At 37.6% G+C, this 26019-nt stretch overlaps 2 protein-coding genes across 3 annotated transcripts; both read right to left on the bottom strand.

Moving 5' to 3' along the window:
* Positions 1 to 3842: 3842 nt before the first annotated feature.
* irf8 (interferon regulatory factor 8) lies at positions 3843 to 8022 on the bottom strand. The gene is made up of 9 exons (XM_062421945.1): positions 7986 to 8022; positions 7633 to 7834; positions 7016 to 7199; positions 6691 to 6791; positions 6370 to 6427; positions 5924 to 5971; positions 5377 to 5772; positions 5131 to 5246; positions 3843 to 4916 (listed from the first exon to the last, which is right to left on the bottom strand). The coding sequence occupies exons 2-9, from the start codon at positions 7801 to 7803 to the stop codon at positions 4719 to 4721; spliced, it is 1272 nt and encodes a 423-aa protein (XP_062277929.1). The 5' UTR covers positions 7804 to 7834; positions 7986 to 8022; the 3' UTR covers positions 3843 to 4718.
* Positions 8023 to 9633: 1611 nt separating this feature from the next.
* On the bottom strand, positions 9634 to 25481 carry dusp22a (dual specificity phosphatase 22a). Of its 2 annotated transcripts, XM_062421902.1 has the most exons (8): positions 25146 to 25481; positions 24299 to 24518; positions 23707 to 23740; positions 22712 to 22794; positions 22188 to 22237; positions 17941 to 18015; positions 17616 to 17787; positions 9634 to 11311 (listed from the first exon to the last, which is right to left on the bottom strand). In XM_062421902.1, exons 2-8 carry the CDS (start codon positions 24326 to 24328, stop codon positions 11120 to 11122), a joined length of 636 nt encoding a protein of 211 aa, XP_062277886.1. In that variant the 5' UTR covers positions 24329 to 24518; positions 25146 to 25481; the 3' UTR covers positions 9634 to 11119. The 2 variants fall into 2 exon arrangements, with proteins under 2 accessions (XP_062277886.1, XP_062277894.1); XM_062421910.1 differs by lacking the exon at positions 24299 to 24518.
* Positions 25482 to 26019: the final 538 nt, after the last annotated feature.

Raw genomic sequence — 26019 nt, 5'->3', positions numbered from 1 at the left:
TCCTTCATGTGTCTGTCTACTGTACAACGCAGCAGATTGAAATGTTATGGAGCAGATGGCCATGGTTACGTATGGTGGCAACATCAGATCTGTTTGTCACACGTCTCTAATGGTTTATTGTGGGAAGCCTCAGACGCCACAAAAGATGTGTTGCAATCCAAAGAGAACCACATTGCAGACACTGGAAATGTGAGAAGAAAAGAGACTAAGTTAGCAGAAATGTACACAAGCATGTGCCTCCTTCTCTTCCTGTTGTACGTTGTGTAGAGATGGGAAAAAATCCAGTTCTGTACTTCGATATCAATACAATATTTTTGTTTAAAGAGCTCCTTTGAAAATTCAACAAAAATATAGCAGCATTTACGAGCAATTGATTATCAAAAATAAAACTCTTCCTCTTAAAGTGCCTCTTGAGCTGTTACTTTCTCTTCCCAGCAACATTCACTGAATCTGAACCATATAATTGATAAGCAGGAAAAAATGTTCTTCAAGATAACAGCCTTAAACTGTAAGGTGTACAGTATTTGAAAAATGTGCCTCGCAGCTTGCAGAAGTCTATGAGCTCATTGCATGTTTTGCATGTAAAACCCTTACCTACAAAGTAACTGGTATCTTAAGGTGTCAAAAGAAGAATTGTCTAGTACAAATTACAACATTTCCTGCTATAATGGTACAAAGTAGAAGTTTATGGTCTCACGAAATGGATATAAAAGCAAAATAGAGTTTTTAGGTGAACATAAGTTAGTGTACAGCTCTGACTCCCTGTAGTGTCTGGAACAACATGGTGACAGTGTTTGTTATACCAAACATATTCATAGTACATAGTACTAGATAGACATAGAAATAGTTTAATATTTTGGGAAATACACTAACTTGCCTTCTTGCTGTGAATTAGATGAGAAGATCGGTACCAATATGTAAATATGTAGCTGGAGTTGGCCACTGATTAGCTTAACTTAGCATGAAGACTGAGAATGAGAAACAGCTAGTAACAGACAGAGCAGCAACACCTCTGCACCTCTTTAGAAGCCTCATTACCCTGTTATATCTCATTTATTTCATCATCCCAAAAAATGTAGAAACAATTGTTTACTTTAGAGGTGCCTGTTGGCAGATTTTGTTACAAAAATATTGGACCAAGCTAACTTTCTCCTTGTTTTCAGTTTTGGTGCTATGCTAGCCAAACTTGCTTTAGGCTCCAACTACATCACATTGTACCACATTGAACCAAAATGAAAAGTCTTTCTTGAGAGGTCACACAAAGTCATACATTATGATTTATACATTATCTGTTAAACTGAGCAATATGTTCATGGAGTCTGGAAAGTAGTAAGGCCGGCAGTCACTGAATTCCAACTCCAGAGTGTGTATTTTTGGAGTGACATGCCCTCAGAGGAATGGGCTTTTGTTTTTGGGATAACGGGCCATCGGCTATGGGCTTTCAGTCCAATGGGATATTTTTCATATTGGGATTTCAGAAGAATGGGCCACTGTACCCTTATTTTACATCATAAGGAAAATACAAGTACAGACAAACCTGTACATATACATTTAAACTTGGAGTTTTCAGACCTTCAGACCGCCATTTTCTTTGACCACAAAATGTTTATTGTAGTCTTACTTCGGTAATCTGAGTAAATCAATTTCACAATTAAATATTATTAATAAGTAGCTAAACAGTCATAATCATTTGTCTGTGTCTGTGCTTCTAAGACAAATCCTAATTCTAAGTTTTCAGGACTTTTGATATTTTCTATTCAACCTAAAATGTGTAACCAGATATTACTTAAGCCTGTAATTCCAAGTTCATAAGTCCAATAGTTATATCCCTGATTTCGCTTTGTATGTATGTTATATGGACCACAAATACATATATCAATCCAGTCTCAGACATGTGGGGGTTTGGGTAGTGGGGGTAGAGTCAGCTTCCTGTGACAGTTTTTGAACTAAGTTCCTGTTCTGTGGAACTTAGAGAGAACTCCCCCATATAGAAAACCACACACATACACTCACACACACACACACACACACACACACACACACACACACACACACACACACACACACACACACACACACACACACACACACACACACACACACACACACACACACACACACACACAACACACCTGCACATAGACACAGTATTCCCCCTATGTTTCTTATTCAGTGAACCATTCATTAATTATTCTAATTTAAGTGTTTTTTATCCTGAGATGTCATCTGACAAGCACATGACATCTTTCACTATGATCTCTGTGTGAATTATTGCTGTATATAAATATTTATATAAATATTCTGGAAAACTTCCCAACCCTGTCTCATAAAATTGGGTTAACATACTACATATTTACCACATGGTGATACAAATGGTATTTAATGTTTAATGTTATTATATATATTTGTTATTTTTCATATTCATTCATATCATTTTCACTGAAAGCCTGTCTTTTATGTAGCTTATTTCACCTTATAGTAGTACAGTATGAGTGGCGACATTTTAAAATGACCATTAGAAACCTATGGCTTTTTGTGTTGGGGAACTGAAAATGTTTTTTTACATAAGTGTGTGTGTTTGTGTGTGCGTGTGGGTGTATATGCATGTGTGCCTGTGTGTCGACATAATGGTTACATTCAAACATATACTATGCACTTTCCTGACGATATTTCCACTTTTGATGTGTGAGATGATATTGTCATGTTACTCCCTGGTTTTTAATATCCCACTTTGTACTGTAGAAATGGGCAGAAGGATGTTGTCACATTGTGAATCATTTAATCATTTGGCACCACTTGGTCATAATTTTGTCCTTTCTCTGTTAGTCATCGGACGGAAAGGGGGGGGGGGGGGGGGTTGTCCGAGAGTTTCCCTACTTCAGCCTAGATCCTTCTTTTACTTTCATACAATGTTTTAGTTTCATCATTCCCAAGCTAGAGTGATAAACAGTATGTGTTCATTGTTAATTACATTCTCAGTGATGGAGTTCCCTCTAAAATGTAAGGCCCTTTGTTGTAGCTGAAGTAACAAAGCCACTGAACAATATGACCCTTTTCAACGTTGTTTTTCAAATCAATACTTTGTAATTCCTCAGTATCTGAGAAATCATTATGACATTATTGAATCTTATGTTTACACTGTATCTTCATGGCTGCATAAATATGAAATCCTCTTTTGTATCTTGTGCAGCCAATCATTGCTCAAACCACAAGAGCTATGATTCAAATTTTAATCAAGATCCTGAATGTTTTATCAAGATTATAAATATATCAGACTAAATTAGGGTTAAATGTGTATAATTATGCACTAGGCAGATTTTCTATTTGACGAAATGGTGCAAGCATTAGAACCGTTTAGCAGATTTGAATGTTTTATCCATCAAGCGTGATATAAAGTCACTCAAGCATTGAAACAGACAGAAAACATGCTGTATTCTCTGTGGGGAATTGGTTGTTCTGAACAACACTTGACATGACATCTACTCTTGGCAATATTAGGAAATTTGAAGGATTTTACTGCTGGTTTTTGCAACTTTAGTTCTTAAATATGCACATTTTTGTCCCACCTGACACTAGATTTAATTTATTTTAACATATCCTGTTTAATTGTGTTTTTGATTTAGTTACAGTATGTTAAAGTGGTTTTGCAGTTTTAAGTGTGGGGCAAAGTCTCAACACTTGGATTTGAATACTGTACAAAATAAATGAAATAGCTGAAAAGCTGCCCAGAGGGTTTATCCGTTACTAACACAATTTCGTATTCACTTTTGGAATAATACAATAATCAAAACGAAATCAACAGCAACATTATGATATAAACACAATCAGTTGTAAAGTTCAGTAAAACCTTTTTTTTTTATTAGAAATGAAGTTATTAAAAAAATAACAAAAATAAAGATCAAGTAAAACAGATAGTAAAACCTATCTGTAATATAATGCCATGTTGCATCTACAATCCCTTCTATCATTTATCAACTCAAATGAATAGTTATATTTATTATAAAAAGTACAAAACGATGTTGATTTTGTCCAAAATTGTAATGGTTATCTTATAAGAGATACGTACCTTAATAGAAAAAAAAACATTTAAAAAAAAATTATGCATGTAAGATAGAGTTAAATTTGAGAGCTAAATTATTTGTTATACATCAGTCAGTTGAATTGCTGCAATAAGACTTTTGAGTATGAGTTTATGAAGATAAAGATGAGTGACATGTCAATAATACATGAGCAAATCAGAATAAAGTTCCACAGAAATGTCAAGTTACTTTGAAGATTTGTTAAGTAATGGGTTAAATATGTTGTTAAAGTTTTACACCACAGCTGACTTATGTGTAAGAAAATGAGTCTTATTGCATATGCCACTTTTTTTTCTCTTGAGCTGGATGATGACATTATTGTAAAAAAAAAAGAGAAAAAAAAGCAGAGTTTAGACACAGAGTCAGTGTTAGCACTGCACATATACAAATACAAAAAGTACTGATACACAAAATATTAGGGACAGCCTAATATTATTTACTTACAGGTCCATACTGAAACTGATTTATTTCTCCTTAACTTTACGTCTCCACTGTGATTGGTATAAAAGTCTAACTGTGATACTAGCCTCTAGCTGGATGCACTTTGTCAGTGCATGTTAGAAAAATAAGGAGTATCCCTAATATTTTGTAGATTCAATCTAGTACATGCTGAGGAGCTTCTGTCATGTTTGTAACCGCTCAGGCAGTGATGGGCATGTTGTCCCTGTAGCAGGCTGGCCTCTGGGGGCCGCTGTAGCTGCACAAGTCCTGGTAGATGTGGGCCATCTGGTCTGAGGCCACCTCATCAGACATGTCTAGGTTGGAGTTGTTACAGAAGGGCTGTGTGCGGCGCATGTTCACTGCATCCAGCAGGTGCTGACAATTTACCACAGTAATCTGCCACAGAGAAAGGAGACAGAGAGTTTGGGTTTTTATTATGTATATATTTGTAGTTTAGTGCCTTCTCTCGTGGGACAGTGTCATGTTTTTTTTTCAAGGCTGAGGAAATATTGGACATTTATATTGCTCAATCAGGTAACTACTAAGACAATGATATTTACTGTAAATAACATGTTATGATGTAAAAATGTCATTACTTGACTGTTGTTACCTGTACAATTATCAGTTTGCTTTTGGCATTGCTGAGATCATGGAGCTCTTCTCCAAAACACAAAATCACTGTTGGGTCAGGAGCTGAAAACTGACCCTCCTGGTATAGCTGCAGAGCTGGCACATACAAAGCACATGGACAGCTGGTTAGAACATTTTTTATACTTTAGAATTTGTTAAGACCTGTATGTGTTTTGCATTAATTTAGGCTCTTTTGAGTTTTCATAAGCTTAACATTGAGGCTCACCTTGAAGAAACCTTCCTGTATCAAAAATCTTGACCACAGCATCCCTCTCAAGTTTACCAGGCATGGGGCCATATTGTGAAGCCACTTCACCCACCCCACTCCAGAAGACACGGCTCTGGCACAGCCTCTTGATGAAGACGCCTTCTTGATTGGCACGGACCAAAACACCTCTTTCCAGGTGGCCCAGAAGCTTGTGTGTGCCATGGCGCTGGCGCTCATACTCGATGAGCTCAGCAGGGGGGAAATGAACACTCTGCATGCTATCTGAACTGTAGAGGGCGCCCCGACCCAGGTGATGTTGGGTAGGGGAGATCCGGCAACCTTCAGGATGAGTAACCAGTGTGTTGTGCATCAGCTTCCCTCCATAGTAGAAACTGATCATCATCTGGGAGAGAGCTGGAAATAGGACACTTGGTAAGCTTTGCAAGAAAAACAGCTGCACATGTCAAAAACATGATGCATGTAACCAAAGAAATTACTACTGTCCATGCTTAACTATAGATCTGATGTTAATTATGATGCATTCTTTGACACTAAAAATTAATACCTGAGCTGAGATTGCCTGATGGTAAGGGTTCCTGATGCAGTGGGAAAGCTGTGAATCACAGAAGGAAGAGTTCAGTTAAGACCGTGGAAATGTCTAAGCAATCACTGACCACACTGTCATGTTACTATTTTGCCACATCATCAGAAATATCTTTTCTCTAGCACGATCTTACGAAGAAATTATCAACTTAGTCAGCAAAGTTTGACAGGATGTTAGTCAATTCTTCCATTGCAGAATTCAACAGACAAGCAAATAACCTCTATTTAGCACCCACAATTGCAGGAACATGTCATTGAGCTCTCCACTGTGGTTATTTTCAAAAACATTAAAGCTTGTGTCTCAAAAATACGGAACTAAGAGTAGTTGGACAAGTAATGGATGGTCAGACTTATATAATCAGATACGTATGTGTTGTGTTGTAAAGTGGTTAGAAAATGTTGTCTTACCATTGACGCTGCCCTGAGACCAATACTCTGGACTGGCCTGAATACTGCAGCCTTCCTCCTGCAACAAGACACCAAGGCAATAAGTTGTTGTCAACAAACCACCTTTGTACAGCACAGCACGGTACACTTCACAGTCATGAAGCTCAAGTGGGAGGGTGTGCACGCTTGGTGCAACAAGTGTTGGAGTAGACAGCAGAGTGTGGTAATTAGAAAAAAAGTAACACAAAAGCTATGCGGCCTCTAAAACAGACATGAGAGGGGGCAGAAATAGAGGTGAGAAACATAGTTAGATGAATGGTTTGAAATAGGAATGAGTTTCACCTCTTTAATGAACTCTTCTATTTCTGCAGGGCTGCAGTCCATGTCAGCAGTATCACCAGAGCTGGTGGTAGCTGTCATGGCCATCCCTGAGCTTTTACCATCTGTGGACGAAAGAAAAAAGATATTCTGACTTTCTATGCTACTTTGTGATTTCCTAATACATTATCTTTTTGTGATTCATAATTGTTACATGAGGAGCCCGGGAATATTATCCTACAACATGCTTTGCACAAATATCGATTGATTGCTAGCAGTTGGATAATGGAGATGTGTTTAGGATATAAACTGAGAATTAACATTTACCCTACAACATTAATGAACTCACGTTTTTGCTCTTCCTCAGGTACAATTCGGTAGACTTTATAGGGCTCAGAGATGTCAAGCTGCGACCTTTCTGTCACCTCCTCAAAGTCAGGGCTTTTATTCAGGGCACAGCGCAGCCTGGTCTTCCATGTTGCGGGCTCAGCCTTGTCCCCTTCCTTAAACTTGCCTTTAAACACAGCCCAAGCCTGTGGAGGAAGAAGCCAAATACTGTATTAAAGCTTAATCCTTCCAGTAAAAACACTAAATTGATTCTTCTTCTTTTAAACTATCCTTGAGAAAGAAAGAAAGAAAGAAAGAAAGAAAGGAAGGAAGAAAAGAAAGAAAGAAAGAAAGAAAGAAAGAAAGAAAGAAAGAAAGAAAGAAAGAAAGAAAGAAAGAAAGAAAGAAAGAAAGAAAAACTGTCATATTGTATTGCAGTGTCAAAGCTTAAGTTTGTGAAAATGAAATTTTTCTCCCTGTTTATTAAGTCAAAAGTTCTGTGGCCATAATTACTTTAAACATCTAAATGATAATTTCCTTTCAGACACGAAAGGGCCTGATTTAAACTAATACATCATATTCCTTTTTTTCGCAGCACTGCGCGTCAAACCAAATCTCAAAGTCATCAATTTGTCAAACCTTAAAAATGGATGCGTCAATTTCTTGGTTATAATCCTGTTTCCCTGCGTGTTTCCACGGAATTCGGAACATTGAGTGGGTGTCATCTTCCCACAAGAGCCCGGGGTACTGCGTGCTATGGATCTGCTCCATCAGCCACTGCTTCAGTCTCCGACCTCCGGAGTTGGACATTGTCTTGGTTTTGGATTGGTCACGGGTAAACCTAAACGGCATATAATTAATATATAATGTAATATATAATGTATTACTATTTAACTGTGCCTAACTATTAAAATGTGGTCGTTCATCAAGGCAAAATGAATAAATTGTATTCAATGTCATTTCAAAAGCAAATCAAAAGTAAAAGCACTTACAGGTTGGCAGGCAGTTGAACTCGTTTGTTATCCTGAGTTGATAGATGGCTCACTGTCAGATTTAATGTGAGTTCACACCAACACACTCCTGTAAAGTTTATCGTGTCCCGTGTAATCAATGAAATAGCAGATGATTTGACAACGCTGCCTCACTCTGACCAATCAGTGCGTCTAAAATTACAGCAGACCGGCCCCTTACGGAAGTGTTGTTCTCTTAACTGTGGGCATTTACAAGAAATGGCCTGACACAAGCGATGGTTGTTATATCGCAGCCCACGCTAAACTACGCAGACGTGAAGCACTCAATAAATCCGGAGAGTCACAAGTTACCTTATGCAGTGGGGGATTTCTGTGCTCTTGACCAAGGTAAAGCGTCCCTCCCACGTCCACTCAGCACTGATGAGAAACCACAAATAAAACAGTTATTGTTGAGCAGGTACAGAAGCCCGTCTGATGGTGAAGTATGTCTGATCCATTTAAGTCACGTGGGTATATATCACCGTGTATGATGATGATGTGAAATGTAAAAATATAATGAATGACAAATCCATCATCGTCATGGTCAGTATCTAATAAAGGCTCATGGGTCATGTTATAAAAGAAAGCTATATTGTTTTGATAGAGCTTTTTTATTTACTCCATTTATTAATCCTATATAGAACCACAGTGTCATAACAGTCCTGTAATATTCTTTTGGGTGTGATATTGTCGCTCTGTATACTATCCAAGTTTTTGTTTTGCCACATTGACAATAAACCTGAATGTATATCTCAAGTAAGCGCCACCTCTCTGGATGTCCTTACAGGAATGAGCAGCATGTCTGATCATGTAAACGTCTGAAATGACCACACACACGAGGAATTCTCTTAAATAGCTCTTTTTCCTGCCATAAAAAGTCAAAGGAATACAAGGAATATTGTGTAAATAAACTAACCTTCAGAATAAAGGAATTTGCTACTTTGAAGCCAATAACTGGAAATACACTAAGAGTGGCCTCACTGCAACCTTCCCACAGGAAGAGATCCAAAGAACCGAGGGATGGTGTATTTCCTGGAATGATTTTCGGATATGGATGTGGTAGTTAGTAGAAAAAAACGTCAAACTAAGAAAACTGAGCTGATTGAAGACTAGGAGTGTAACTGACATGTTTTTAATTATTTGCAAAAACTCATAATCACTGACATTAGAAAGTATACAGATTATTGTGATCATGCTACTAATATGTGTCATTGTCCAAATAGATAGATGTTCACTAAAAACACATTTACAGAATACACTGCAAGTCTGTCCTCATTTGCCTCTCACAGACAACACTGAGTAAAGTTCAAACATACACTTAAGTCAGTGCCGGTGTACCTTTTCAAACTTTTATTTGACTGTAAAAGATTTACTGCACTGTTTCATGGAAGCTGCTCATCCAGTGATCCAGTTGACTTGCTGAGTGAAACCCAGGAACCTTTCAAATTTGGGATATATGTAGATTGAAATTTGAGAAAGCTTTTCATGTGTTCACACAGTGGATTTACAAAGCTGCCTCATGAGACAAGCATGGTATTTACAGGTGAGCTGTATTTAATATACTAATCATGTATCCAGTCATGTTCTGTCCCCATGTCTCTTACTTACATACACAACCTGCACACGTGTCATTGATAGTACAGATTTATTAGCATTTCCATATGTTTTGTCAATCACTGCATTTTATTATAAAACACAAACAAAAAACACCATACATATGCAATTAAAACACTTAACTGTACCCATAGATTTGTAACACAAATTCCCTAAAAAAAATCAGCTTTTCCACAAAAAAATTAAATAAAAATCTGAGCTTCATTAAAATCAGGAAGACTTTCGGACTGCAGAGATCCTTCATGTGTAGTTATAGTTTAACCATATTTTACATAGCCTCTCAAATTAACCTGCAGTGTATTACTGAAAGGAACATTTAGCCAATTTTGATACTTATGTTAGTCCTGTATGAACCAATGTTCTCTACATCTCTATACAAATGTTTGTTAACAAAACAAAACAAAAAATAAGGCCACCTCTCACTTATCTGACAACAGCTCATGGCGGGCAAACTCAACAAGGGTTTGGCTGTTGTAGGTAGACTATCTTTGTTCTTGAGCTGTCCTGCCTGATAAGAGATAACTCAGCAGAAGCTCTGGCCGAGGCAATAAAGACAAAGCTGTGTGGAACTAAGAGGTAGATCCAACTCACAGTATTTGTTCTACTGAAGGGAATATGTTCTGCTGTTAATTGTCGGTTCTGGATTCTGCAGATGATACAGAGTTTAGTGTGCTGAGATATGTGACAACAGACTGCTTGAAATTTTCTTCAAATAAACAAAAAGGTACCAACTGGGATGAAAAGGCAGTTTCCTACTGGTTTCTGTAAACACATGCTGTTTACTACATGGGCAGTGATGTGCAACAGTAATACATTTTTGTTGTTATAACTTCTGTAGGTGGCTAGTGCGAACAATTCCATGATCATTGTATGTTAATAGTTAATAATTGCTCATTTGTGTTTAAACATTTGACAGGGTTTTTGCATACCTGTACTTATAGGGACAATTTCTTTCACAATTGGACTGACATTTCCTGTGTCAGAATAGTGGGCACCAAATTTGTTGTAGATTTATTTTACATAGATTTTTCATATATTGCCAGCACAGACTGGACCTGCACATAATTAGAGGCAAAATGTTCCTTTAAGACAGCGTTAATCAGTCACCTCTCTTTAAGGCTACCGTGCTGAACATTACAGGATTAAAGAGTCCATGTGGAAGTACAGGTTATTTAATCATGGCTAAGGTGCTGAGGTGTTTAGAGTAAGGTGTCTGTGAGCACTGATACCCCTGTTGTGGCTGTACATGGGAGGTACTGGTAGTGAAGTGTGTCACCCAATTCTAAATCAACCTCCATTGCTTAAAAGTGCCTAGACAGATGAAAATAAAGTATAAAAAAATATGATTTTAAGGGGACATTTTATACATCATACAAAGTTGTACAAAGGCCTTAATGTTAGATACAACTCGGAGTTGATTTGGAATTGAGTACAGAGTAACAGCTACTGCCATTTTCAGACAGCACTGGACAAGAAAGTTGGCATGACCAGAAGCCCACAGTTCAGCTGCTGCCTTCAGGCTCATCAGGGTCAGACGGTAAAGAGCAGACACCTACACCCCGATTTATCCAGCGTTGGTCTGCTCCTCTCCTCTGGCTTTCCTGTTGTTCTGTGTACTGGCTCAGTAGGGCACCCACCTGATCCTGGTCATTAAATGGACTGGGACGGAAACTGGTCCGTAACCATGCTCTGTACTGGGGACAAGAAAATAAGACTTACATTATACTATACCATACTGACTAAATGCATTTACTGCATAATGGCTTTGCAAGGACTTGGGATCACTTCACACTCACAAATTGTTCAACAAGCAAATTGAAATGTTTTTATTTGAATATCAACTATTTATAACATGGATAAACACATGATAAAATGACGTGGTCACGCATGTAGACTGGTGAGTGTCCAACTTAGAATTTATTCCACAAATTAAGATTTATCAAACAAAAGGGGGTTTATTCAAACTCAACTCGATGAAAATTGTCTTTTTATGTCATTAGTATTAAGTATTGTGTAAGGGTTAATTGTAAAAACTGAGAGGTATAATAAAATGCATGGAATACTTGTTTGCTATTGATAATAGAAAATGTTAATTATCTTACTCAACAAAAAATATGGGGTAAAATTTAATTTAATTTAGCACTAATGATGAAGAAATTCCAATGACCTATATCCTACTGCGTCAAAGCCATAAATATTGCATTGCTTGATGTTTAGGGTCTATTTGACATTACCCACAGCATATTCTGTCTTTCAACCAGCCTTCAAATAACTGAAATATGTTAGCTCTGAGCTTAGCTTTTGGCACAGCTTAATTCTCAGTTCAATTTGGGTTTTTTTGTTGAAAACTTTCTTTTTGCAAACAAACCTCCTTATCTTAGCATCCCGAAATATAACTGTGAAAAATACAACTGGGATTTCAAAGTTTGTAAGGAACTATATCTAATTGTTGAATACTTTTCACTACATAAACTGTGAGTCAAGAATCGTGTCTGTTTCTTCTAAATAAGAGAAGATTAAATAGAAAAAAAATTGTCTTGGCAGTTGCCAGACTGGAGAAAGCAGGACAAAGAGCTTTTATTCAAAGACTTGCTGCCTCAGAACTTGACTCCCTGCAGTCATTCCCGCTCATACTGTAACCTGAAGCTCAGGATTTCCCCATAATTCAGGTTTTTTAGTGAAGATAGAGGAATTTTGTTATATACAGTACCAGTCAAAAGTTTGGACACACTTTCTCATTGATGTGAATGGGAAAGTGTGTCCAAACTGACTGGTACTGTACATCAGCAAAGCCTACATTCAGTTGCTTGGATATGTTGTCACTCATGGCAGGAGACTCAGATGATTACAACAAAGTACACAACAAGTTAACAAAAATCTGAAGTAGTGAGTAATTGTAATGGCAGATTTAACTGAATTTTGTTGTTTCAAAAATGTTACATTTGGCAAGGGTAGAGTTGCCTATCCTTTTACCTAGGAAACATGGACTAAGAGCTACCAAAAAATGACAGATACCTCCTAAAAATCTTTAGTCTCTGGTGACTTACTCATTGTTCTCTATGTTTTGTTCTTTTGTGTGTGTGTGTGTGTGTGTGTGTGTGTGTGTGTGTGTGTGTGTGTGTGTGTAAATATATATATATATATATATATATATATATACACACACACACATATATTTTACAGAGATAGATATATATGTTATATATGTATATGCATAAACATATATAGATATAGGTGTGTGAATGTATATATGTTTTTGTTTGTTTGTTTGGTTTTCTTTAGTGTTGACATGGACACTACATAGAGTTATTTTGACATCATATGCAACCACTTTTATTTCTTCCATAGTGTAATTTCTATTGATGCGTTTATCCATTGCATTTGCACAGCGAAACATATTCAGTGTTAGTTCAATGATGACAACTGGTCAAGAAAGTGAGCTGCAATTTCTAAAATGATGAGGAAGGAAGTCTAATGTGCAATACCTTATTATTTATGAAATACCAATACCATTAAGTGAAAGTCACTCTTAAAGGAATGGATTCATCTCCCTAGAATTCCCACTCCTACTAAAGATCCCAAACAGTGTAGCACTGGGTCATAAGGTATCAGCACAACTGTAAAGATGAATTAACAATCAAAAGCACCACAGTATAAAGATAACACATTAATAAACTAACAGATATCAGGTGTTATGCAAGATTTTGCCAAGTCTCATGGAGTCATGAAAGAGAAAATTAATCTAGTTAGAAGTTAGTTAGTTCAAGTGTTCCACATCAGGATATAGTGAGCATGAAAATATCAAATTTGATGTAAAGATAAAGAGGATGTCAGTCACTTAATTCAAGTCAAAACCTCAAAAACAATTTTAAGCTGAGACAGAGAAGGCAGAAAAAAATAACTTCAATTAGTTAACAGCCGAATTGCTCCAACACAAGGAAAACTGACTAAACTCTACTTAACTAAATTTAATTGATTAAAAACAGGTTGCAAAACCTAAAATCCTACTAAGTAAAATACAATATATTCAATCCAATATCAAAATATTCAGTCTTAACTTTGGTATTTATTTAGTAAACATACTTTCTATGTATTCTTTGGTTTGAAGAATAAGTAAAATGCATCAACTATTTAAAAAAGTGTTTGAAATGAGTCCCACATTTTCCCAACATCTCAGTGATCCATTTACAGTGTAAATGAGCATTATGATTGGTCTTCTGTGACCTAGAAATTTCTGCACAGTGTTGTCCTGGTGAGTCAAGTAGCATTTATAATTAATTGACTCCCTTTATCAATCTTTTAACTATGTATGAAACTTGTTCTTGCCCCTGTGTGGCAGTAAACTGTGTTGAAACCGTTTGTGGTAATTGCAAATCATGTTATTCTGAATGATTTGATCAGTAACAGTATCAGTACAGTATGTTGATAACACAGGAGTTGTAGCAAAAACACTTTCTGTTTTCTTGTTTTCTTTTCTTGTTTTTCTTCACTTTCTATCTGAGGCAGATGTGGGAAAAACACAAATACAGAAACATTTTCTTTAAAATCCTCGAAATCAGTGCAAGACCTACAAATAATGTGCATCATGTGATGTTGCAAGATGCTGACAGTAATGCTGAACACGTGATGAGCCGTACCAAGCTAATGCAATCCTAGCAAACCCCTTGCAGTTCCCCTTCTCTACTCAATGGCTCGGTCAGTGCCATAGTGGAATCACGCACTACATGCCTCCAAGTAACTAAAATGCTATAACGTGTGAAAGGCTGTGAACAGTCACCTGCAATATGTGTCTCGAAAGAAAATGCAAAAAAAAAAATGTCCTCATTCCCTACAATATGAAAATATGGCTAATACTTGGCAACAGCGTTTTAGTGTTTGGATGTCTTCAAATGCTTCAACCAATAATTTTATTACAAGTATGCATGCATCTGTCAGCTATGAACAATTTGACTGTATGAAAAGAATGCTAATAACCAGATCAGACTGGACTAATATGTCCTTTCAATGGTAATATTCTTCAAAGTAAAAGGAGATGAGCAAGTATTTATCCTCTAAGAAGGAAACATCATGAATTGTATGTATCTTGCACACCTAGACATGTAAAATTCACATTAGGTATAACTAACACCCTGAAATACAGGATAAAGCAAATTAGGATTTTTTTTTTTTTTAAAAAGGTATACTATGCAGGATTTGTCGGTTGGCGTTTGTAAACACATTCAAAGCATTAAAAAAGTTGCCCCCCCACCTCCATCCCAGCTCAACCAGAATGAGCTCTTTATATATCCATCAGGGGCGATTGCTCTGAGACAACAAGGGAAGCTTACCTTCCCCTAAAATTTCATCAAATAAATTGTCACAACTGTCATATTAAATTCACACTAAAATTCTAATTTACATCACATCAAATCTGCACTTGAATGCGTTCAATTTTACATCTATGTCATCCTGTAACCAGCTGTTTATTGCCGACGCTGTTACTGGCAGTCCGCCACAGACTCAGAGCTTCAATGGTGTTCAATGAGGCTTCTCCTAACAGCTGTTTTGGGCCAGGGCGGGACAAGCCAGGATAAGACGCTCATTGGATAATGCGACAAACTCGTCCCGCCCCTGGACGCTGAGAGTCTCTGGCGGTCAATGGAGCAGTGGACGGGATGGACGCTCTGCTGCTGTATGATGATTGGAGGATATGTTTGGAGGGCTCAAAGCCCTTGATAGACAATTTTGGGAAGGCTGACTCTTCTGAGTGTAGTTTTGCCAATGTGGCTTGAATTCTCTGTCACTCACTAAATCTGGCGACTTTCCAACTCTTTTTAGCGAGTTTTTTTTTGTCAAAAGCCACTATCGACAAATCTAGCAACTTTTTCTGGTGTTATTGGAGAGTTTTCTGATGTAGTGGCTAGTTTTGAAAATATTTTTCAGATGTGTGTTGCTGTGGTTCTATGGCATAGATGAAGCATACAGCAGCCTCAATTAAACACTTATTTTATTTGTAACTGCCTCGCTTCGATATGACAAGTTTTATGATGAAGACGTAAAGTGAGCTTCCCCTGTTTAAAACACCAGCAGCCGCCCCTGATATCCATGATATGCTACAAGTCCCTACCTCACACCCTGCACACTGTTAGCTAGGGGCTACACACCCACTGTCCAAAGGCTGATACCTAGAAGCATCCCGAACACAGCAAAATAAGAAGAAAATAAGAAAATACAGACAGAGGGCAGGTATATAAATACACCGTCACACACTTCTACTGTCATAAGTGACGACTGAGAGGGACTATATTTTTTGTCTTAATTTATAGGAAAATCCTGCATAGTATACATTTAAAATTACTTTTCTAAACACATAAATACTAAGAGAATAAAACAATATAGGTGTACATGTTACAGTGATGTAAAGAGACTATTTGTTTTTGGCAATTTCAATATTGTTCTTTGTGTCTTGGTTCTTATGGTGGAATGACATGCAAAAATAGTTCAAGGCATCGTAAAGATGGACCTGGCCTTTTATTTTTTATTTTGTTAAAGCCCCCATTCATTTTTCGAAGAAGAAATAAATATGGCCAATAGTTTGGCCAGATATAGTTACCTCACATAACATCCTCTAGAATGACAAAATTGTTGTTTTTTATGTTAGTTTACAGATTAAACAAACAATATACAGCATGTGCCAATATCTGCACTCAACATAAAAGCTGCATTGGTCTCATCTTACTCGTGGAAAAGAAGCATGTTAGCCAATTTCCCAAAAATGTTGAATTACTGTATTCCTTTAAATAACTGGTTCATAGATACTCTTTTGTATTCAAACCAAGTTCTCCTACTTTGATGTTAGACTGATTAATATTTGGGGGATTTTTGAGCCATTTCAAACAGCAAGATGGCCATATTCATTTATCTGATGCACCGTGCTGGTAGTTAGTTTCTTGCTGTAGCTGAGAATCTGAGGTATGGCCATAAATGTGATGGTTTACTGTAAAACAAACCATGGTTTGTTTGCCTCTAAGGAAATAAAAAATACACAAACATATACAAAAAAATGACACAGTAACAAGTACGCACAAGATACTCCACTGCATTTGTCAGGTATGTTATGTTCCAAAGGAGAGTTACGATTATTTGTTGACAGGTTAACCACCGGTGGTGCATGTGCAGTGAGGTGATTGCACACCTCATACCTTGTGAGTTGCTGTGCATGACTTACATGCAACAATAACAACATTAAGTACACAGAAACAATTACAGAAAACTACTGACTTTTGAGGCCAACACTGACTATATCTGCAAAAAAGCCAATCAGAGACTGTTCTTTTTAAGGAAGCTGAGGGATTTTAATGTCGACAGATTGCTTTTAAAAATGTTTTATTCATCTTTTATTGAGTCAATTTTAACTTTTGCAGTGATTTGCTGGTACGGGAACCTCAGCATCACTAATAAAAATTGGCTGGGAAGTATTGTTAAACTTTGCCAAAATATCATTGGCACTAGCTTGCAGCAGCTTGACAGTGTTTATCAAGCAGGAAAGAGGTATACCTTTTCTAAGAGGGCCAAATCAAATAGACACCTGAGATCATTTGTTCCCTCTGCTGTAGGGTTTTCAAATAACCTTTAGGCTGGTGTTCCTGTACTGCGCATCCATGGTCATTATAAGTTACCCGATGACACTTATTATTTATATTTATGTATTGTACTGTTTTTTGGGGGGGTTTTTTGTTTGTTTTTATGGTGTGAATTTGGTTGTCGACTGCTGTGGCAAATCAAATTGCCCCTCGAGACAATAAAGACTTTCTAATCTAATCTAATCTAATCTAATCTTTAAAAATGGCTGTGAAATGGGATAAAATATGGTGTTTTAAAATATGAAAACATTACTCTACAACTTAAAATGCCTTCTGAATTTAGATTGAAGCACAGCAATAAGTAAAAGTAGACTGGACACTTTCGGAAGGTATTGGGTCTTTGCATTCATCAATCTGTGTTAATGTTTATTTGTACCTCTGAGACTTGTGTGGTCTGGTACTCCTGCAGCTGCTGCTGAAAGCCATAGTTTGGGCCAACAAAAGAGCGAACAGCTTTGACCGCAGACAGACACTCTTCCCAGCTGTAGTGGGTGACAGTCATCAGGTAGGCCACCACCATAGTGGTGCTGCGCGACACACCTGCAAGGCTACAGAAACACAAAGTGCACAGCTTGGTCATTGTCATTAAACAACTGGATGATTAATACCTGCATAACTTCTAACTGGAAATAGGTAAATAACAGAACAGGTACTGAACTGAGTCATGCTGGGATAAAAGGTTTCATTGATATAAAACCTACCAGTGAACCAGACAAGATCCACCATTCAGACGACTTTCATGGATGAAAGTGATGCACTCTTTAAAATGCTGCAACCTGGGGAAAAATATCAAGACAGAAACTTATTACATTGGTTACTACATTTCAAGTTTAACATAACTGACATACGGTCCACATTTCCTGTGATTTGGAGGTAAAATTAGAATTCTTTAAATCAAGAATAACTTTGTGCTATTTCTCATCAAATCAGAAAACTACCTGGCTTTTACCAAGGTACTGTAGAGTGTAGAGCTAAAAATAGATGTCAGGTTAACATGTTATAGGATATGAAAAAGGACAACTCGAACTGAAACTTCTGAGATGAGGCCCTAACTTTATGTTAGGTGCTGAAACTATGGCAATGTAATACTATTCAGATTTTTACTGTAGAAACTGCAAGTAACTCTCAAATACAGTGAGAAGGCTCAAAATGAAAAGACATGGTTTTGATTGATGTTTGTTATTTTGTATGTGTAAAGTGCTAGTGTGAAGTGCTAGTGTGAAGTGCTAGTGATTTTTCTTTTAACTACTCCAACTTGTCATGTGAGAAAAAGGTTGGGTCTGCCCAAACAGACTCTGTGGTAGACCAGAGAACAGACAGTAGGAATAGACAAGGGAAGTAACTGTCTAACTTGTTTCTGTCAATCTGCAAAATAACATCAATTACCAGCATTCATTTATTCTGTCTAAAACCATTAAGAGAACAAAAATACAGAAAACAGCTTCCTTCCTTATGTTGGATTATTCATGTTTTTATGTTTAGACCCAGAGGTTATGTGAAAAAAATGTGTCAAACTCTTCTCAGAGACACAAGCCAACTGAGAGTCATGAAATACTAACCACACGATACAAATGTAATTATAAACTGCTTGTAAACTAAAAATTAAATAGATATATTAAATCGATCACAGAAATGCACAGGATTTGAGGCTTTTTCTAAAAGAGAGATTAGCGCATAGTGTATGAATCCAGACGTTTTCACAATGTACTAAAAATGAACATAAAAATCTCCTACTAGTACACTGTCAGGAAACACTGATGGTGTTTTGCATAATCAAGAAGTGCATGGCTGATAGCACAGTCTCCTGGGGAGCAGATGCTGGTTACTCAATAGCAGACAGAATAACAGACTGGGGCTAAAATAGACTACCACTTTTCTTTTTTGCTTCTTCCTGAGATCCAAACCCCTCTTCAAAAGATGTCTCTTCAGCACTTTGTTCTGTCTTCCTAGCACAGAGATTTCCGGCCATCTTGTTTAATATGCAGAAAATTACCTTGTGACAAAGATTTGAGGTTTTAAACAGCTGAATCCAGACAATAATACTGAAACAAAAAGTTGCTGTCGAGGTGTTGTATATTCTAAATGCAAAAAGTGCTTCAGCCAATCTGTTAAATGGTAAGATTTATTTCCATATGCATAAGAAATAATTATTCAAATGAAAAAAAAAATCTGTATAACCTTTTCTGCAGACTCCTTGTCTGAAACAAATGCGCGTTTTATTTTGGAAAAGTTTCATGCAAATGACTTGACACCTTCATGGTCAATGCACTCTGCATTAAAGTCAAAGCTGCCTTGTCATGAGAAAGTTCACTGACGGGGAAAACCTGGCCCTCCCCAATCATACAGTATGAGCATGTAGGGAGCTATATAGATATAACATAAGGAGAGTTCACTTACATATTGTGTGTATGTTCGGATGCTGCTGACATCACATCACTGAGTGTCATTTCTACGATAACTTTGATGACATCAATGGTGACCAAGTCAGCACTGATCTGGATGTTTTGCCCAAATATATTGATAACAACAGCATGTTCTATTTTGTTACTGACATTTAATCTTCGCTTGGCCACACTCAGGAGCCACTGCACTCCTCAAATTAATACAAGTGGATTCTTCTAATCTCATGGCCTAAATGTATTTCTTTAGTTCTACCTACTGAGGTTTTTGAGTTCTCCTTTGTTTCTTGTTCTCATAAAGGACCACGATTAACTGTCACTTTTGTTACAGTCTTTATTTTGGAGCATTTTGAGACACTTACTGTCTTTAGAGCAATACAAATGAACCTGGCACGCATACCAAAGTCTAGACATGAGAGCTTTAAGAAAGATGAATGGTTTTCAGACAACCTCAAATCATCACATTTACAATAAAAAAATATAGAACCTACATAAGAAAGATGGTCTTTGCTGTGGACCTTATACATGGGAGGGGCCATCAGACCTGGCCATAGGGGCCCCTGCCTGGTGGCGAGCATGGTGGGGCGGCAGTTGGCCTCACCACTCCCATCAGTCAGACCAGTGATTGTGACAGAGGGGGTTTATTAAAGCTCTGGGTGGTCGAAGCAAACAGCCAGATGTCACACTAAGGTTTCCTTCCTCTGCTGCCTGAGGGAAGGACGCCTGATTGCGACATTGGAGGTCAGACACCTCCAACCCAACCAAATCAGCAACACCCAACCAAACTCTCAACCTCGATTCTCATTAATTTACATTTAACACTGCACTATTTTCTTTTTCAAAGACTAAAGCGACTAGAGTTCCTCATGAGCCCCAAGAAAACATCAGTAACTGTGGAGTTAGAAGTCACACCCAAATCACTGAGAAACAGCAGTGCTAACCAAAACACATCCTTTCTTCAGTATACACACACGTGCATATATTTACAACAGCAGCTTTGTTTGGATTCTCTTGAGCTGGCTTTTGAGTTGAGTTTTCAGAAATACCATTCATTCTAATTAATAAACACAGGGTCCAAGGCAATGTACGACATCTCTGGCCACTCTGTGGTCAACAAGTTTATTACTCTACCTGCATCCACACGCACACACCTCGGTATAAGCAATTCCCTTACTGTTCAGTCCTTGTCACTTCACTGTTGACCTGAGGATCACATAGGATCACTTGTCAGCTAGGAGCTTCACAGGAAGGGTGTATTGCACTGGACATGTATCCAACCTGCTCTGACATACCACCTCTTGCCTGTGCAGGAACCCTGACCAAACAGAGGAGGGCACTATTACAGCAACAATGACATGATCCCCTACCAGCCCCGTTAATCTGATCTGGAAAGTGGGAAAGGGTCGCAAGGCATGAGACAGCTCTTTTGCATTGATGTTCAACCCACAATTGTTGATTGTGGTTCCTGCCTTGAGCCTGTGATAAGTGTTTGATCCAAATTTACAAAATCTAGTGTCAAAAGAGGCAAAAGAAGACACATACAAATCAACGCATAAACTATGACTAATGTGCTATGTTGGTGACTGCTGCCAGGGCGGAGGGACAGCTCATGCCTCTTTCAACACGGAGTCTGCCTCCTGATGAGTAATGACACACTGAACACTCTCTCTCATGCAAACACAGATGTTAAACTTAATGTTACATTAAGCTTTACTTAAAATACCTACAAGTCATGAGATTGACATGATTGACTACATAAATAAATATAGAGCTACATGGCACTCTGCCCTGTACTGCTGATATAGTAACAGTATGAATTAAAACAAATTGTTGTTGGTTGTAAATATCTAAAAACTGCCAAGATAATTACCAATGTACGGTTTTTATTAACCTAACTGAGTTAAATAAATAAATCCCACCGCACGGGGTGGTTTGACCGGCGAAAACAGTGTCACACTCAGCTCCGACACTCAATCTGTCTTTTTCACGTGTTTATTAGCAACTCCACACATGCTTTCATACAGTGATCGTGCCGTCAGCAGGTAATCAACTGAAAATATAACACACAAACATAACTAGGTTATTGGCACGGACATATTTAAGATATTTAAAACTAGTTTCAATCACATTATACAACAACTCACCAGCTCAACTTCACCGGTCAAAACCCAAGTCACAATACACATAACCACCGAAGAAGAAGAAAAACGTACTGCTGCTGCTAAAGCGCGCCACGAACAACCAATTATATAACAGCAGGAAACAACATGTTTGAAAAATAGCAAAACTTCACACAACCAATTAAGAAAAAATAATAATTCTAATCATTTTAGAAGTTTGCGTTGGGCTGTCACACCCTGGTACCACAAACTGGAGTGTACGGTGTCGTAAACATTCTGTTTGACTCATCAAGACAATTCACATCAACAAGGAAATGTTTTAATCTGGGGTATAAGCACGATGGTATGTGTGTGTGTGTGTGTGTGTGTGTGTGTGTGTGTGTGTGTGTGTGTGTGTGTGTGCGTGCATGCATGCATTTGTGTACTCACAGATTCTGACTGGATGCATCAGCTGCATGAATACAAAGGTAAGTCATGTCCTGTAAAAAAAAAAAAAAAAAAACTGCGTAAGAACCCAGAATATTTTTTTAAATGTATGTTTGGCATATAGAAAGACAATGCACATGGGACATTTGTTTCTATCTTTCTGGCCACTCAGTGTAGTTTTTTCACACACACACACACACACACACACACACACACACACACACACACACACACACACACACACACACACACACACACACACACACACACACACACACACACACACACACACACACACACACACACACACACACACACACACACACAAGAACTGTACATCCATAACACAAACTCTCCTGCTTCAACTATAAATCATCACCACCCCCAGCTGGCTGACATGACACATTACATTATAAAAGAGACTTGTCAAATCATAACAAAATGTCCAGGCATAATTCTTCTGACAAGAAATTCATACAATTTTGAAGATGTTCAAAAACATAATTTAACCGCTAATTTCCACTAACCTCAAACACAGGCTTGGCATTGTTATACACAGACAGGATGTGGGTGATGCCATTCTGAGACAGGCTTTCTCTGTTTTCTGCATCTAGGACAAGGACAGAGAAGGATATGAGTACATTTTTTGTCAGCAAAATTCATTTCAGCAACACATCAGCAACACTGACCAGCTATGTTGTTAGCTGCTGCATAGGCAGATCTGTGGGCTGTAAACTGTCCTGAACTAATTTTAGCCATTGTACTTGTGCCATCGTGAGGAGCCGAGGCGTCATCACAGCAGCTAAAGTTAGAAATCTCCAAATGCCACATTAACTGCTGCTGGGGTCATATCAGGCCAGACAGTGATATCCTAAAGACTGTTGATTCACATTTAATGTGAAGCAACATTTGATGAATAGTTATACTGGTAACTAAAAAAGGACTTTCTGGCTTCTTAATTGTCTTTTGTCAACAAAGGATTTGCATCTTTTTACTCAGAAATCTGTTTAACAGAAGAGCTAGTCTTAGCTTCACAAAGATGTTTATTATGTGCCCTATGTTTTATTTTTTATGAGTCACATTGCTTAATTTAAAATGAAAAACATTCATAGTGAATATCAGTAGTATGCGATGACTCACTTTTAGGTGTGCAAATCCTCAACAATAACACATTTATTCATTAATATAAAAAATATTCTAATAGTAGGAAAACAAACATCCACAGTTTTGTGCCTAAACACAACATTGCAGGGTTTTCACATTATATAAGCATGCTACAGTAACTTTTTATCCAATTTAGGAATGTATACTGTGTGCTGCATTACAAAGCCAATAAAATAAAGACATGGCTTTAAGCACACTAGTGGGAAAGTCTTGTAATATGAATCAACGCCCCAACCCACCCTACATACATGTTGGCCTGTAATGCTGGCTCTTGGTACTAAAAGCCTAGCCTGACCTTGCGACTTAATACGTATAAAATTTAAAACAATCAATTAAAGTTACATTGTGTTTTTCTTACCTCTTATATTCCCGAGGTAGAGCCCATCAACAACCTGTGAAGCAGAAGTCACAGACATGTTGCATTCAGGCTAGATATTCATTACAGCCCAGCTTCAAAATCTTCACTTGAAAGGAACAAATGTCCTGGGTTGAGCCAGATTGGATTTAAGGCTTAAGGGTTAAGAACAGAGCACAGCAAAGGAAACATTCTCTACAGCCACACAAGGCCTGAAGCATTGATGCATGATTATCAGGACAAAGTGATGAGAGGCAAGTAGCCACTGAGTGCTGCTGCACAACTTTGGTACTAATAGCATGCAAGAGCAGTTGTCTGATGATAATGTATAGATGGAATTACAAAAATAAAATGTAGGACTAGCACAGCCTGCACATTGGTGTGTATTTTACTGTCAAATAAGAATGGAAATCCAGATGTCCAATTTATCTGTCTATGTAAACTCTATTTGAGATGAACAATTATTTATTCTCTTATGTTAGTGACTCAGGTTTCAAAGAGAAATGTATGTTATAAAATGATTTTGTTTTATATTGATTAATTTATACATGAAGCATCTTTATAGTTATGCATATAAAGAAGACACAATTCTCACCATAATTTGAAAAGTAAAAGGGAACATCATTCCTAAAACTGGATTGGGCAGACACAAATGTAGCAACAGAGCAGTGGTCGTGGTGCCTTGCTTGTGGACAATTCAGCAGGGTTGAGGCAGAATGTCAAAGTAGAATGAAAGCCTTTCAGTTCAGCTCAATTCAGTCTCCCAACACATCATGCCAACCTGCTGCCCTTGTGCCATGTCCAATCACCTGAATCTGACCAAACAGGGTGCGATTGCAAAGAATTCATCACACATCTTAAGAAAACATATCTTGCTTTTGTCCCTATGGTTCTTGTCCTGTCCATTTTATTTTTTACAAAGTAATTTTAGGCACACTTCTAATGTTACATGCACTCAATTTCACATAGTTCATCTTCAAATCATTATCTCAACTCACAAGACACACATCTGCTGTCTGCCCTGCATACACAGAATCTAAATTCAAGGTTATTGTAAATTATACGGTAAACTAACTGTCAATATCTCATTTCAGCTTTCTTAGTATTGCTATGTGTTTTTGTGATGGTCTTCATAACATCGTTTCCTTGCTTTTATTTCACTTTTGTGTGCCTCTTGTTGTATTGTACTGTGTGCAACTTTTTATGCTGCATTCTGTTCAGGTCTTCCTTTTTAAAAAAATACCTGGTTACATAAAGAGATAAATAGGCAGTCCAAAGTCTGGGTTATATCAGTGTGGGACAGAGCAAAACATGTGACATGATTGATTAACATTGAGTAGGTGAGGCCCCCCGCTACAGTTTCTACATTTTTACCAAAAAAAGAAAGAAAGAAAAAGCCAATGACAACAACTTCACACTTGACCGTTAAATTCAAAGCCTACCTTATTCATTCCATTGCCCATGATGACTCTGAACCAGTCTGCGACGAGCTATAGCACTTTATAATCTGGAGCTGCTACGATCTGTTACTTTATATCCAAAAAACAAACAAGCGCGACTTTGGATATGCACTGACCTGGACTTGAGACTCATAGGGTAAAATACAGAAAAACCTGCGTCGCTATGTTTGTCCTTTTTGTCGCAACATTGTTAAGCTGCGCTAAAACATGAATGTTTTTATTTCAGCTTTGTAACCTCCTCTCAGCTGCACCGACAGTTCCGTCATGCTGTATCGTCTTCCGGATTGTTTTGACGTGAAACAACTGCAGCTGCAGGCTCATCCGGTAAGTGACGTCATCACATCATGTCGCAGTCAGCTCAGCTGCGCATTCAGATCCAGTTTTATTCAGCCTGTTTATTATGAGGAAACCATAGTACCATGGTGAAATGGATTGTTAGACTCATGATGAAGATGAGGTAGTCCTAAAAATATAGCCTGCAAACCTGTAAAGTAACCAGGATGATTCTATGTTGTTTTTATTTTGGAAAATAATATTCGGGAATAATTAAATTGTATCTTGCATCAAAACTGTACTTTTAAAATGTCTACAAATTACAGTTGACTGCAATTCTTCACATTTACAAAGGATAAGCACTTTATAAATACCTTCACCTTGAACATTTAGAGTTACAATTTACTTATAAATGGCCAGTGTAAAACTGGTGTCTGGTCAGCTATCTAAAGATCCCCTCCAGTCTAATAAAGCTTCTCCACCAAAAAAAGTTAAATTATCTTGTTAAAATCCAAATCCTAATATTCCTCATATAAATATTTCAGGATCCGTGAATAAGCCATTATTGTTCATTTCACAAGTA

Source organism: Scomber scombrus, chromosome 1, assembly GCF_963691925.1.
Source record: "Scomber scombrus chromosome 1, fScoSco1.1, whole genome shotgun sequence".
Classification (NCBI taxonomy): Eukaryota; Metazoa; Chordata; class Actinopteri; order Scombriformes; family Scombridae; genus Scomber; species Scomber scombrus.
The sequence above is the reverse complement of the archived record's forward strand: the minus strand, read 5'-3'. Positions and strand labels throughout refer to the sequence as shown.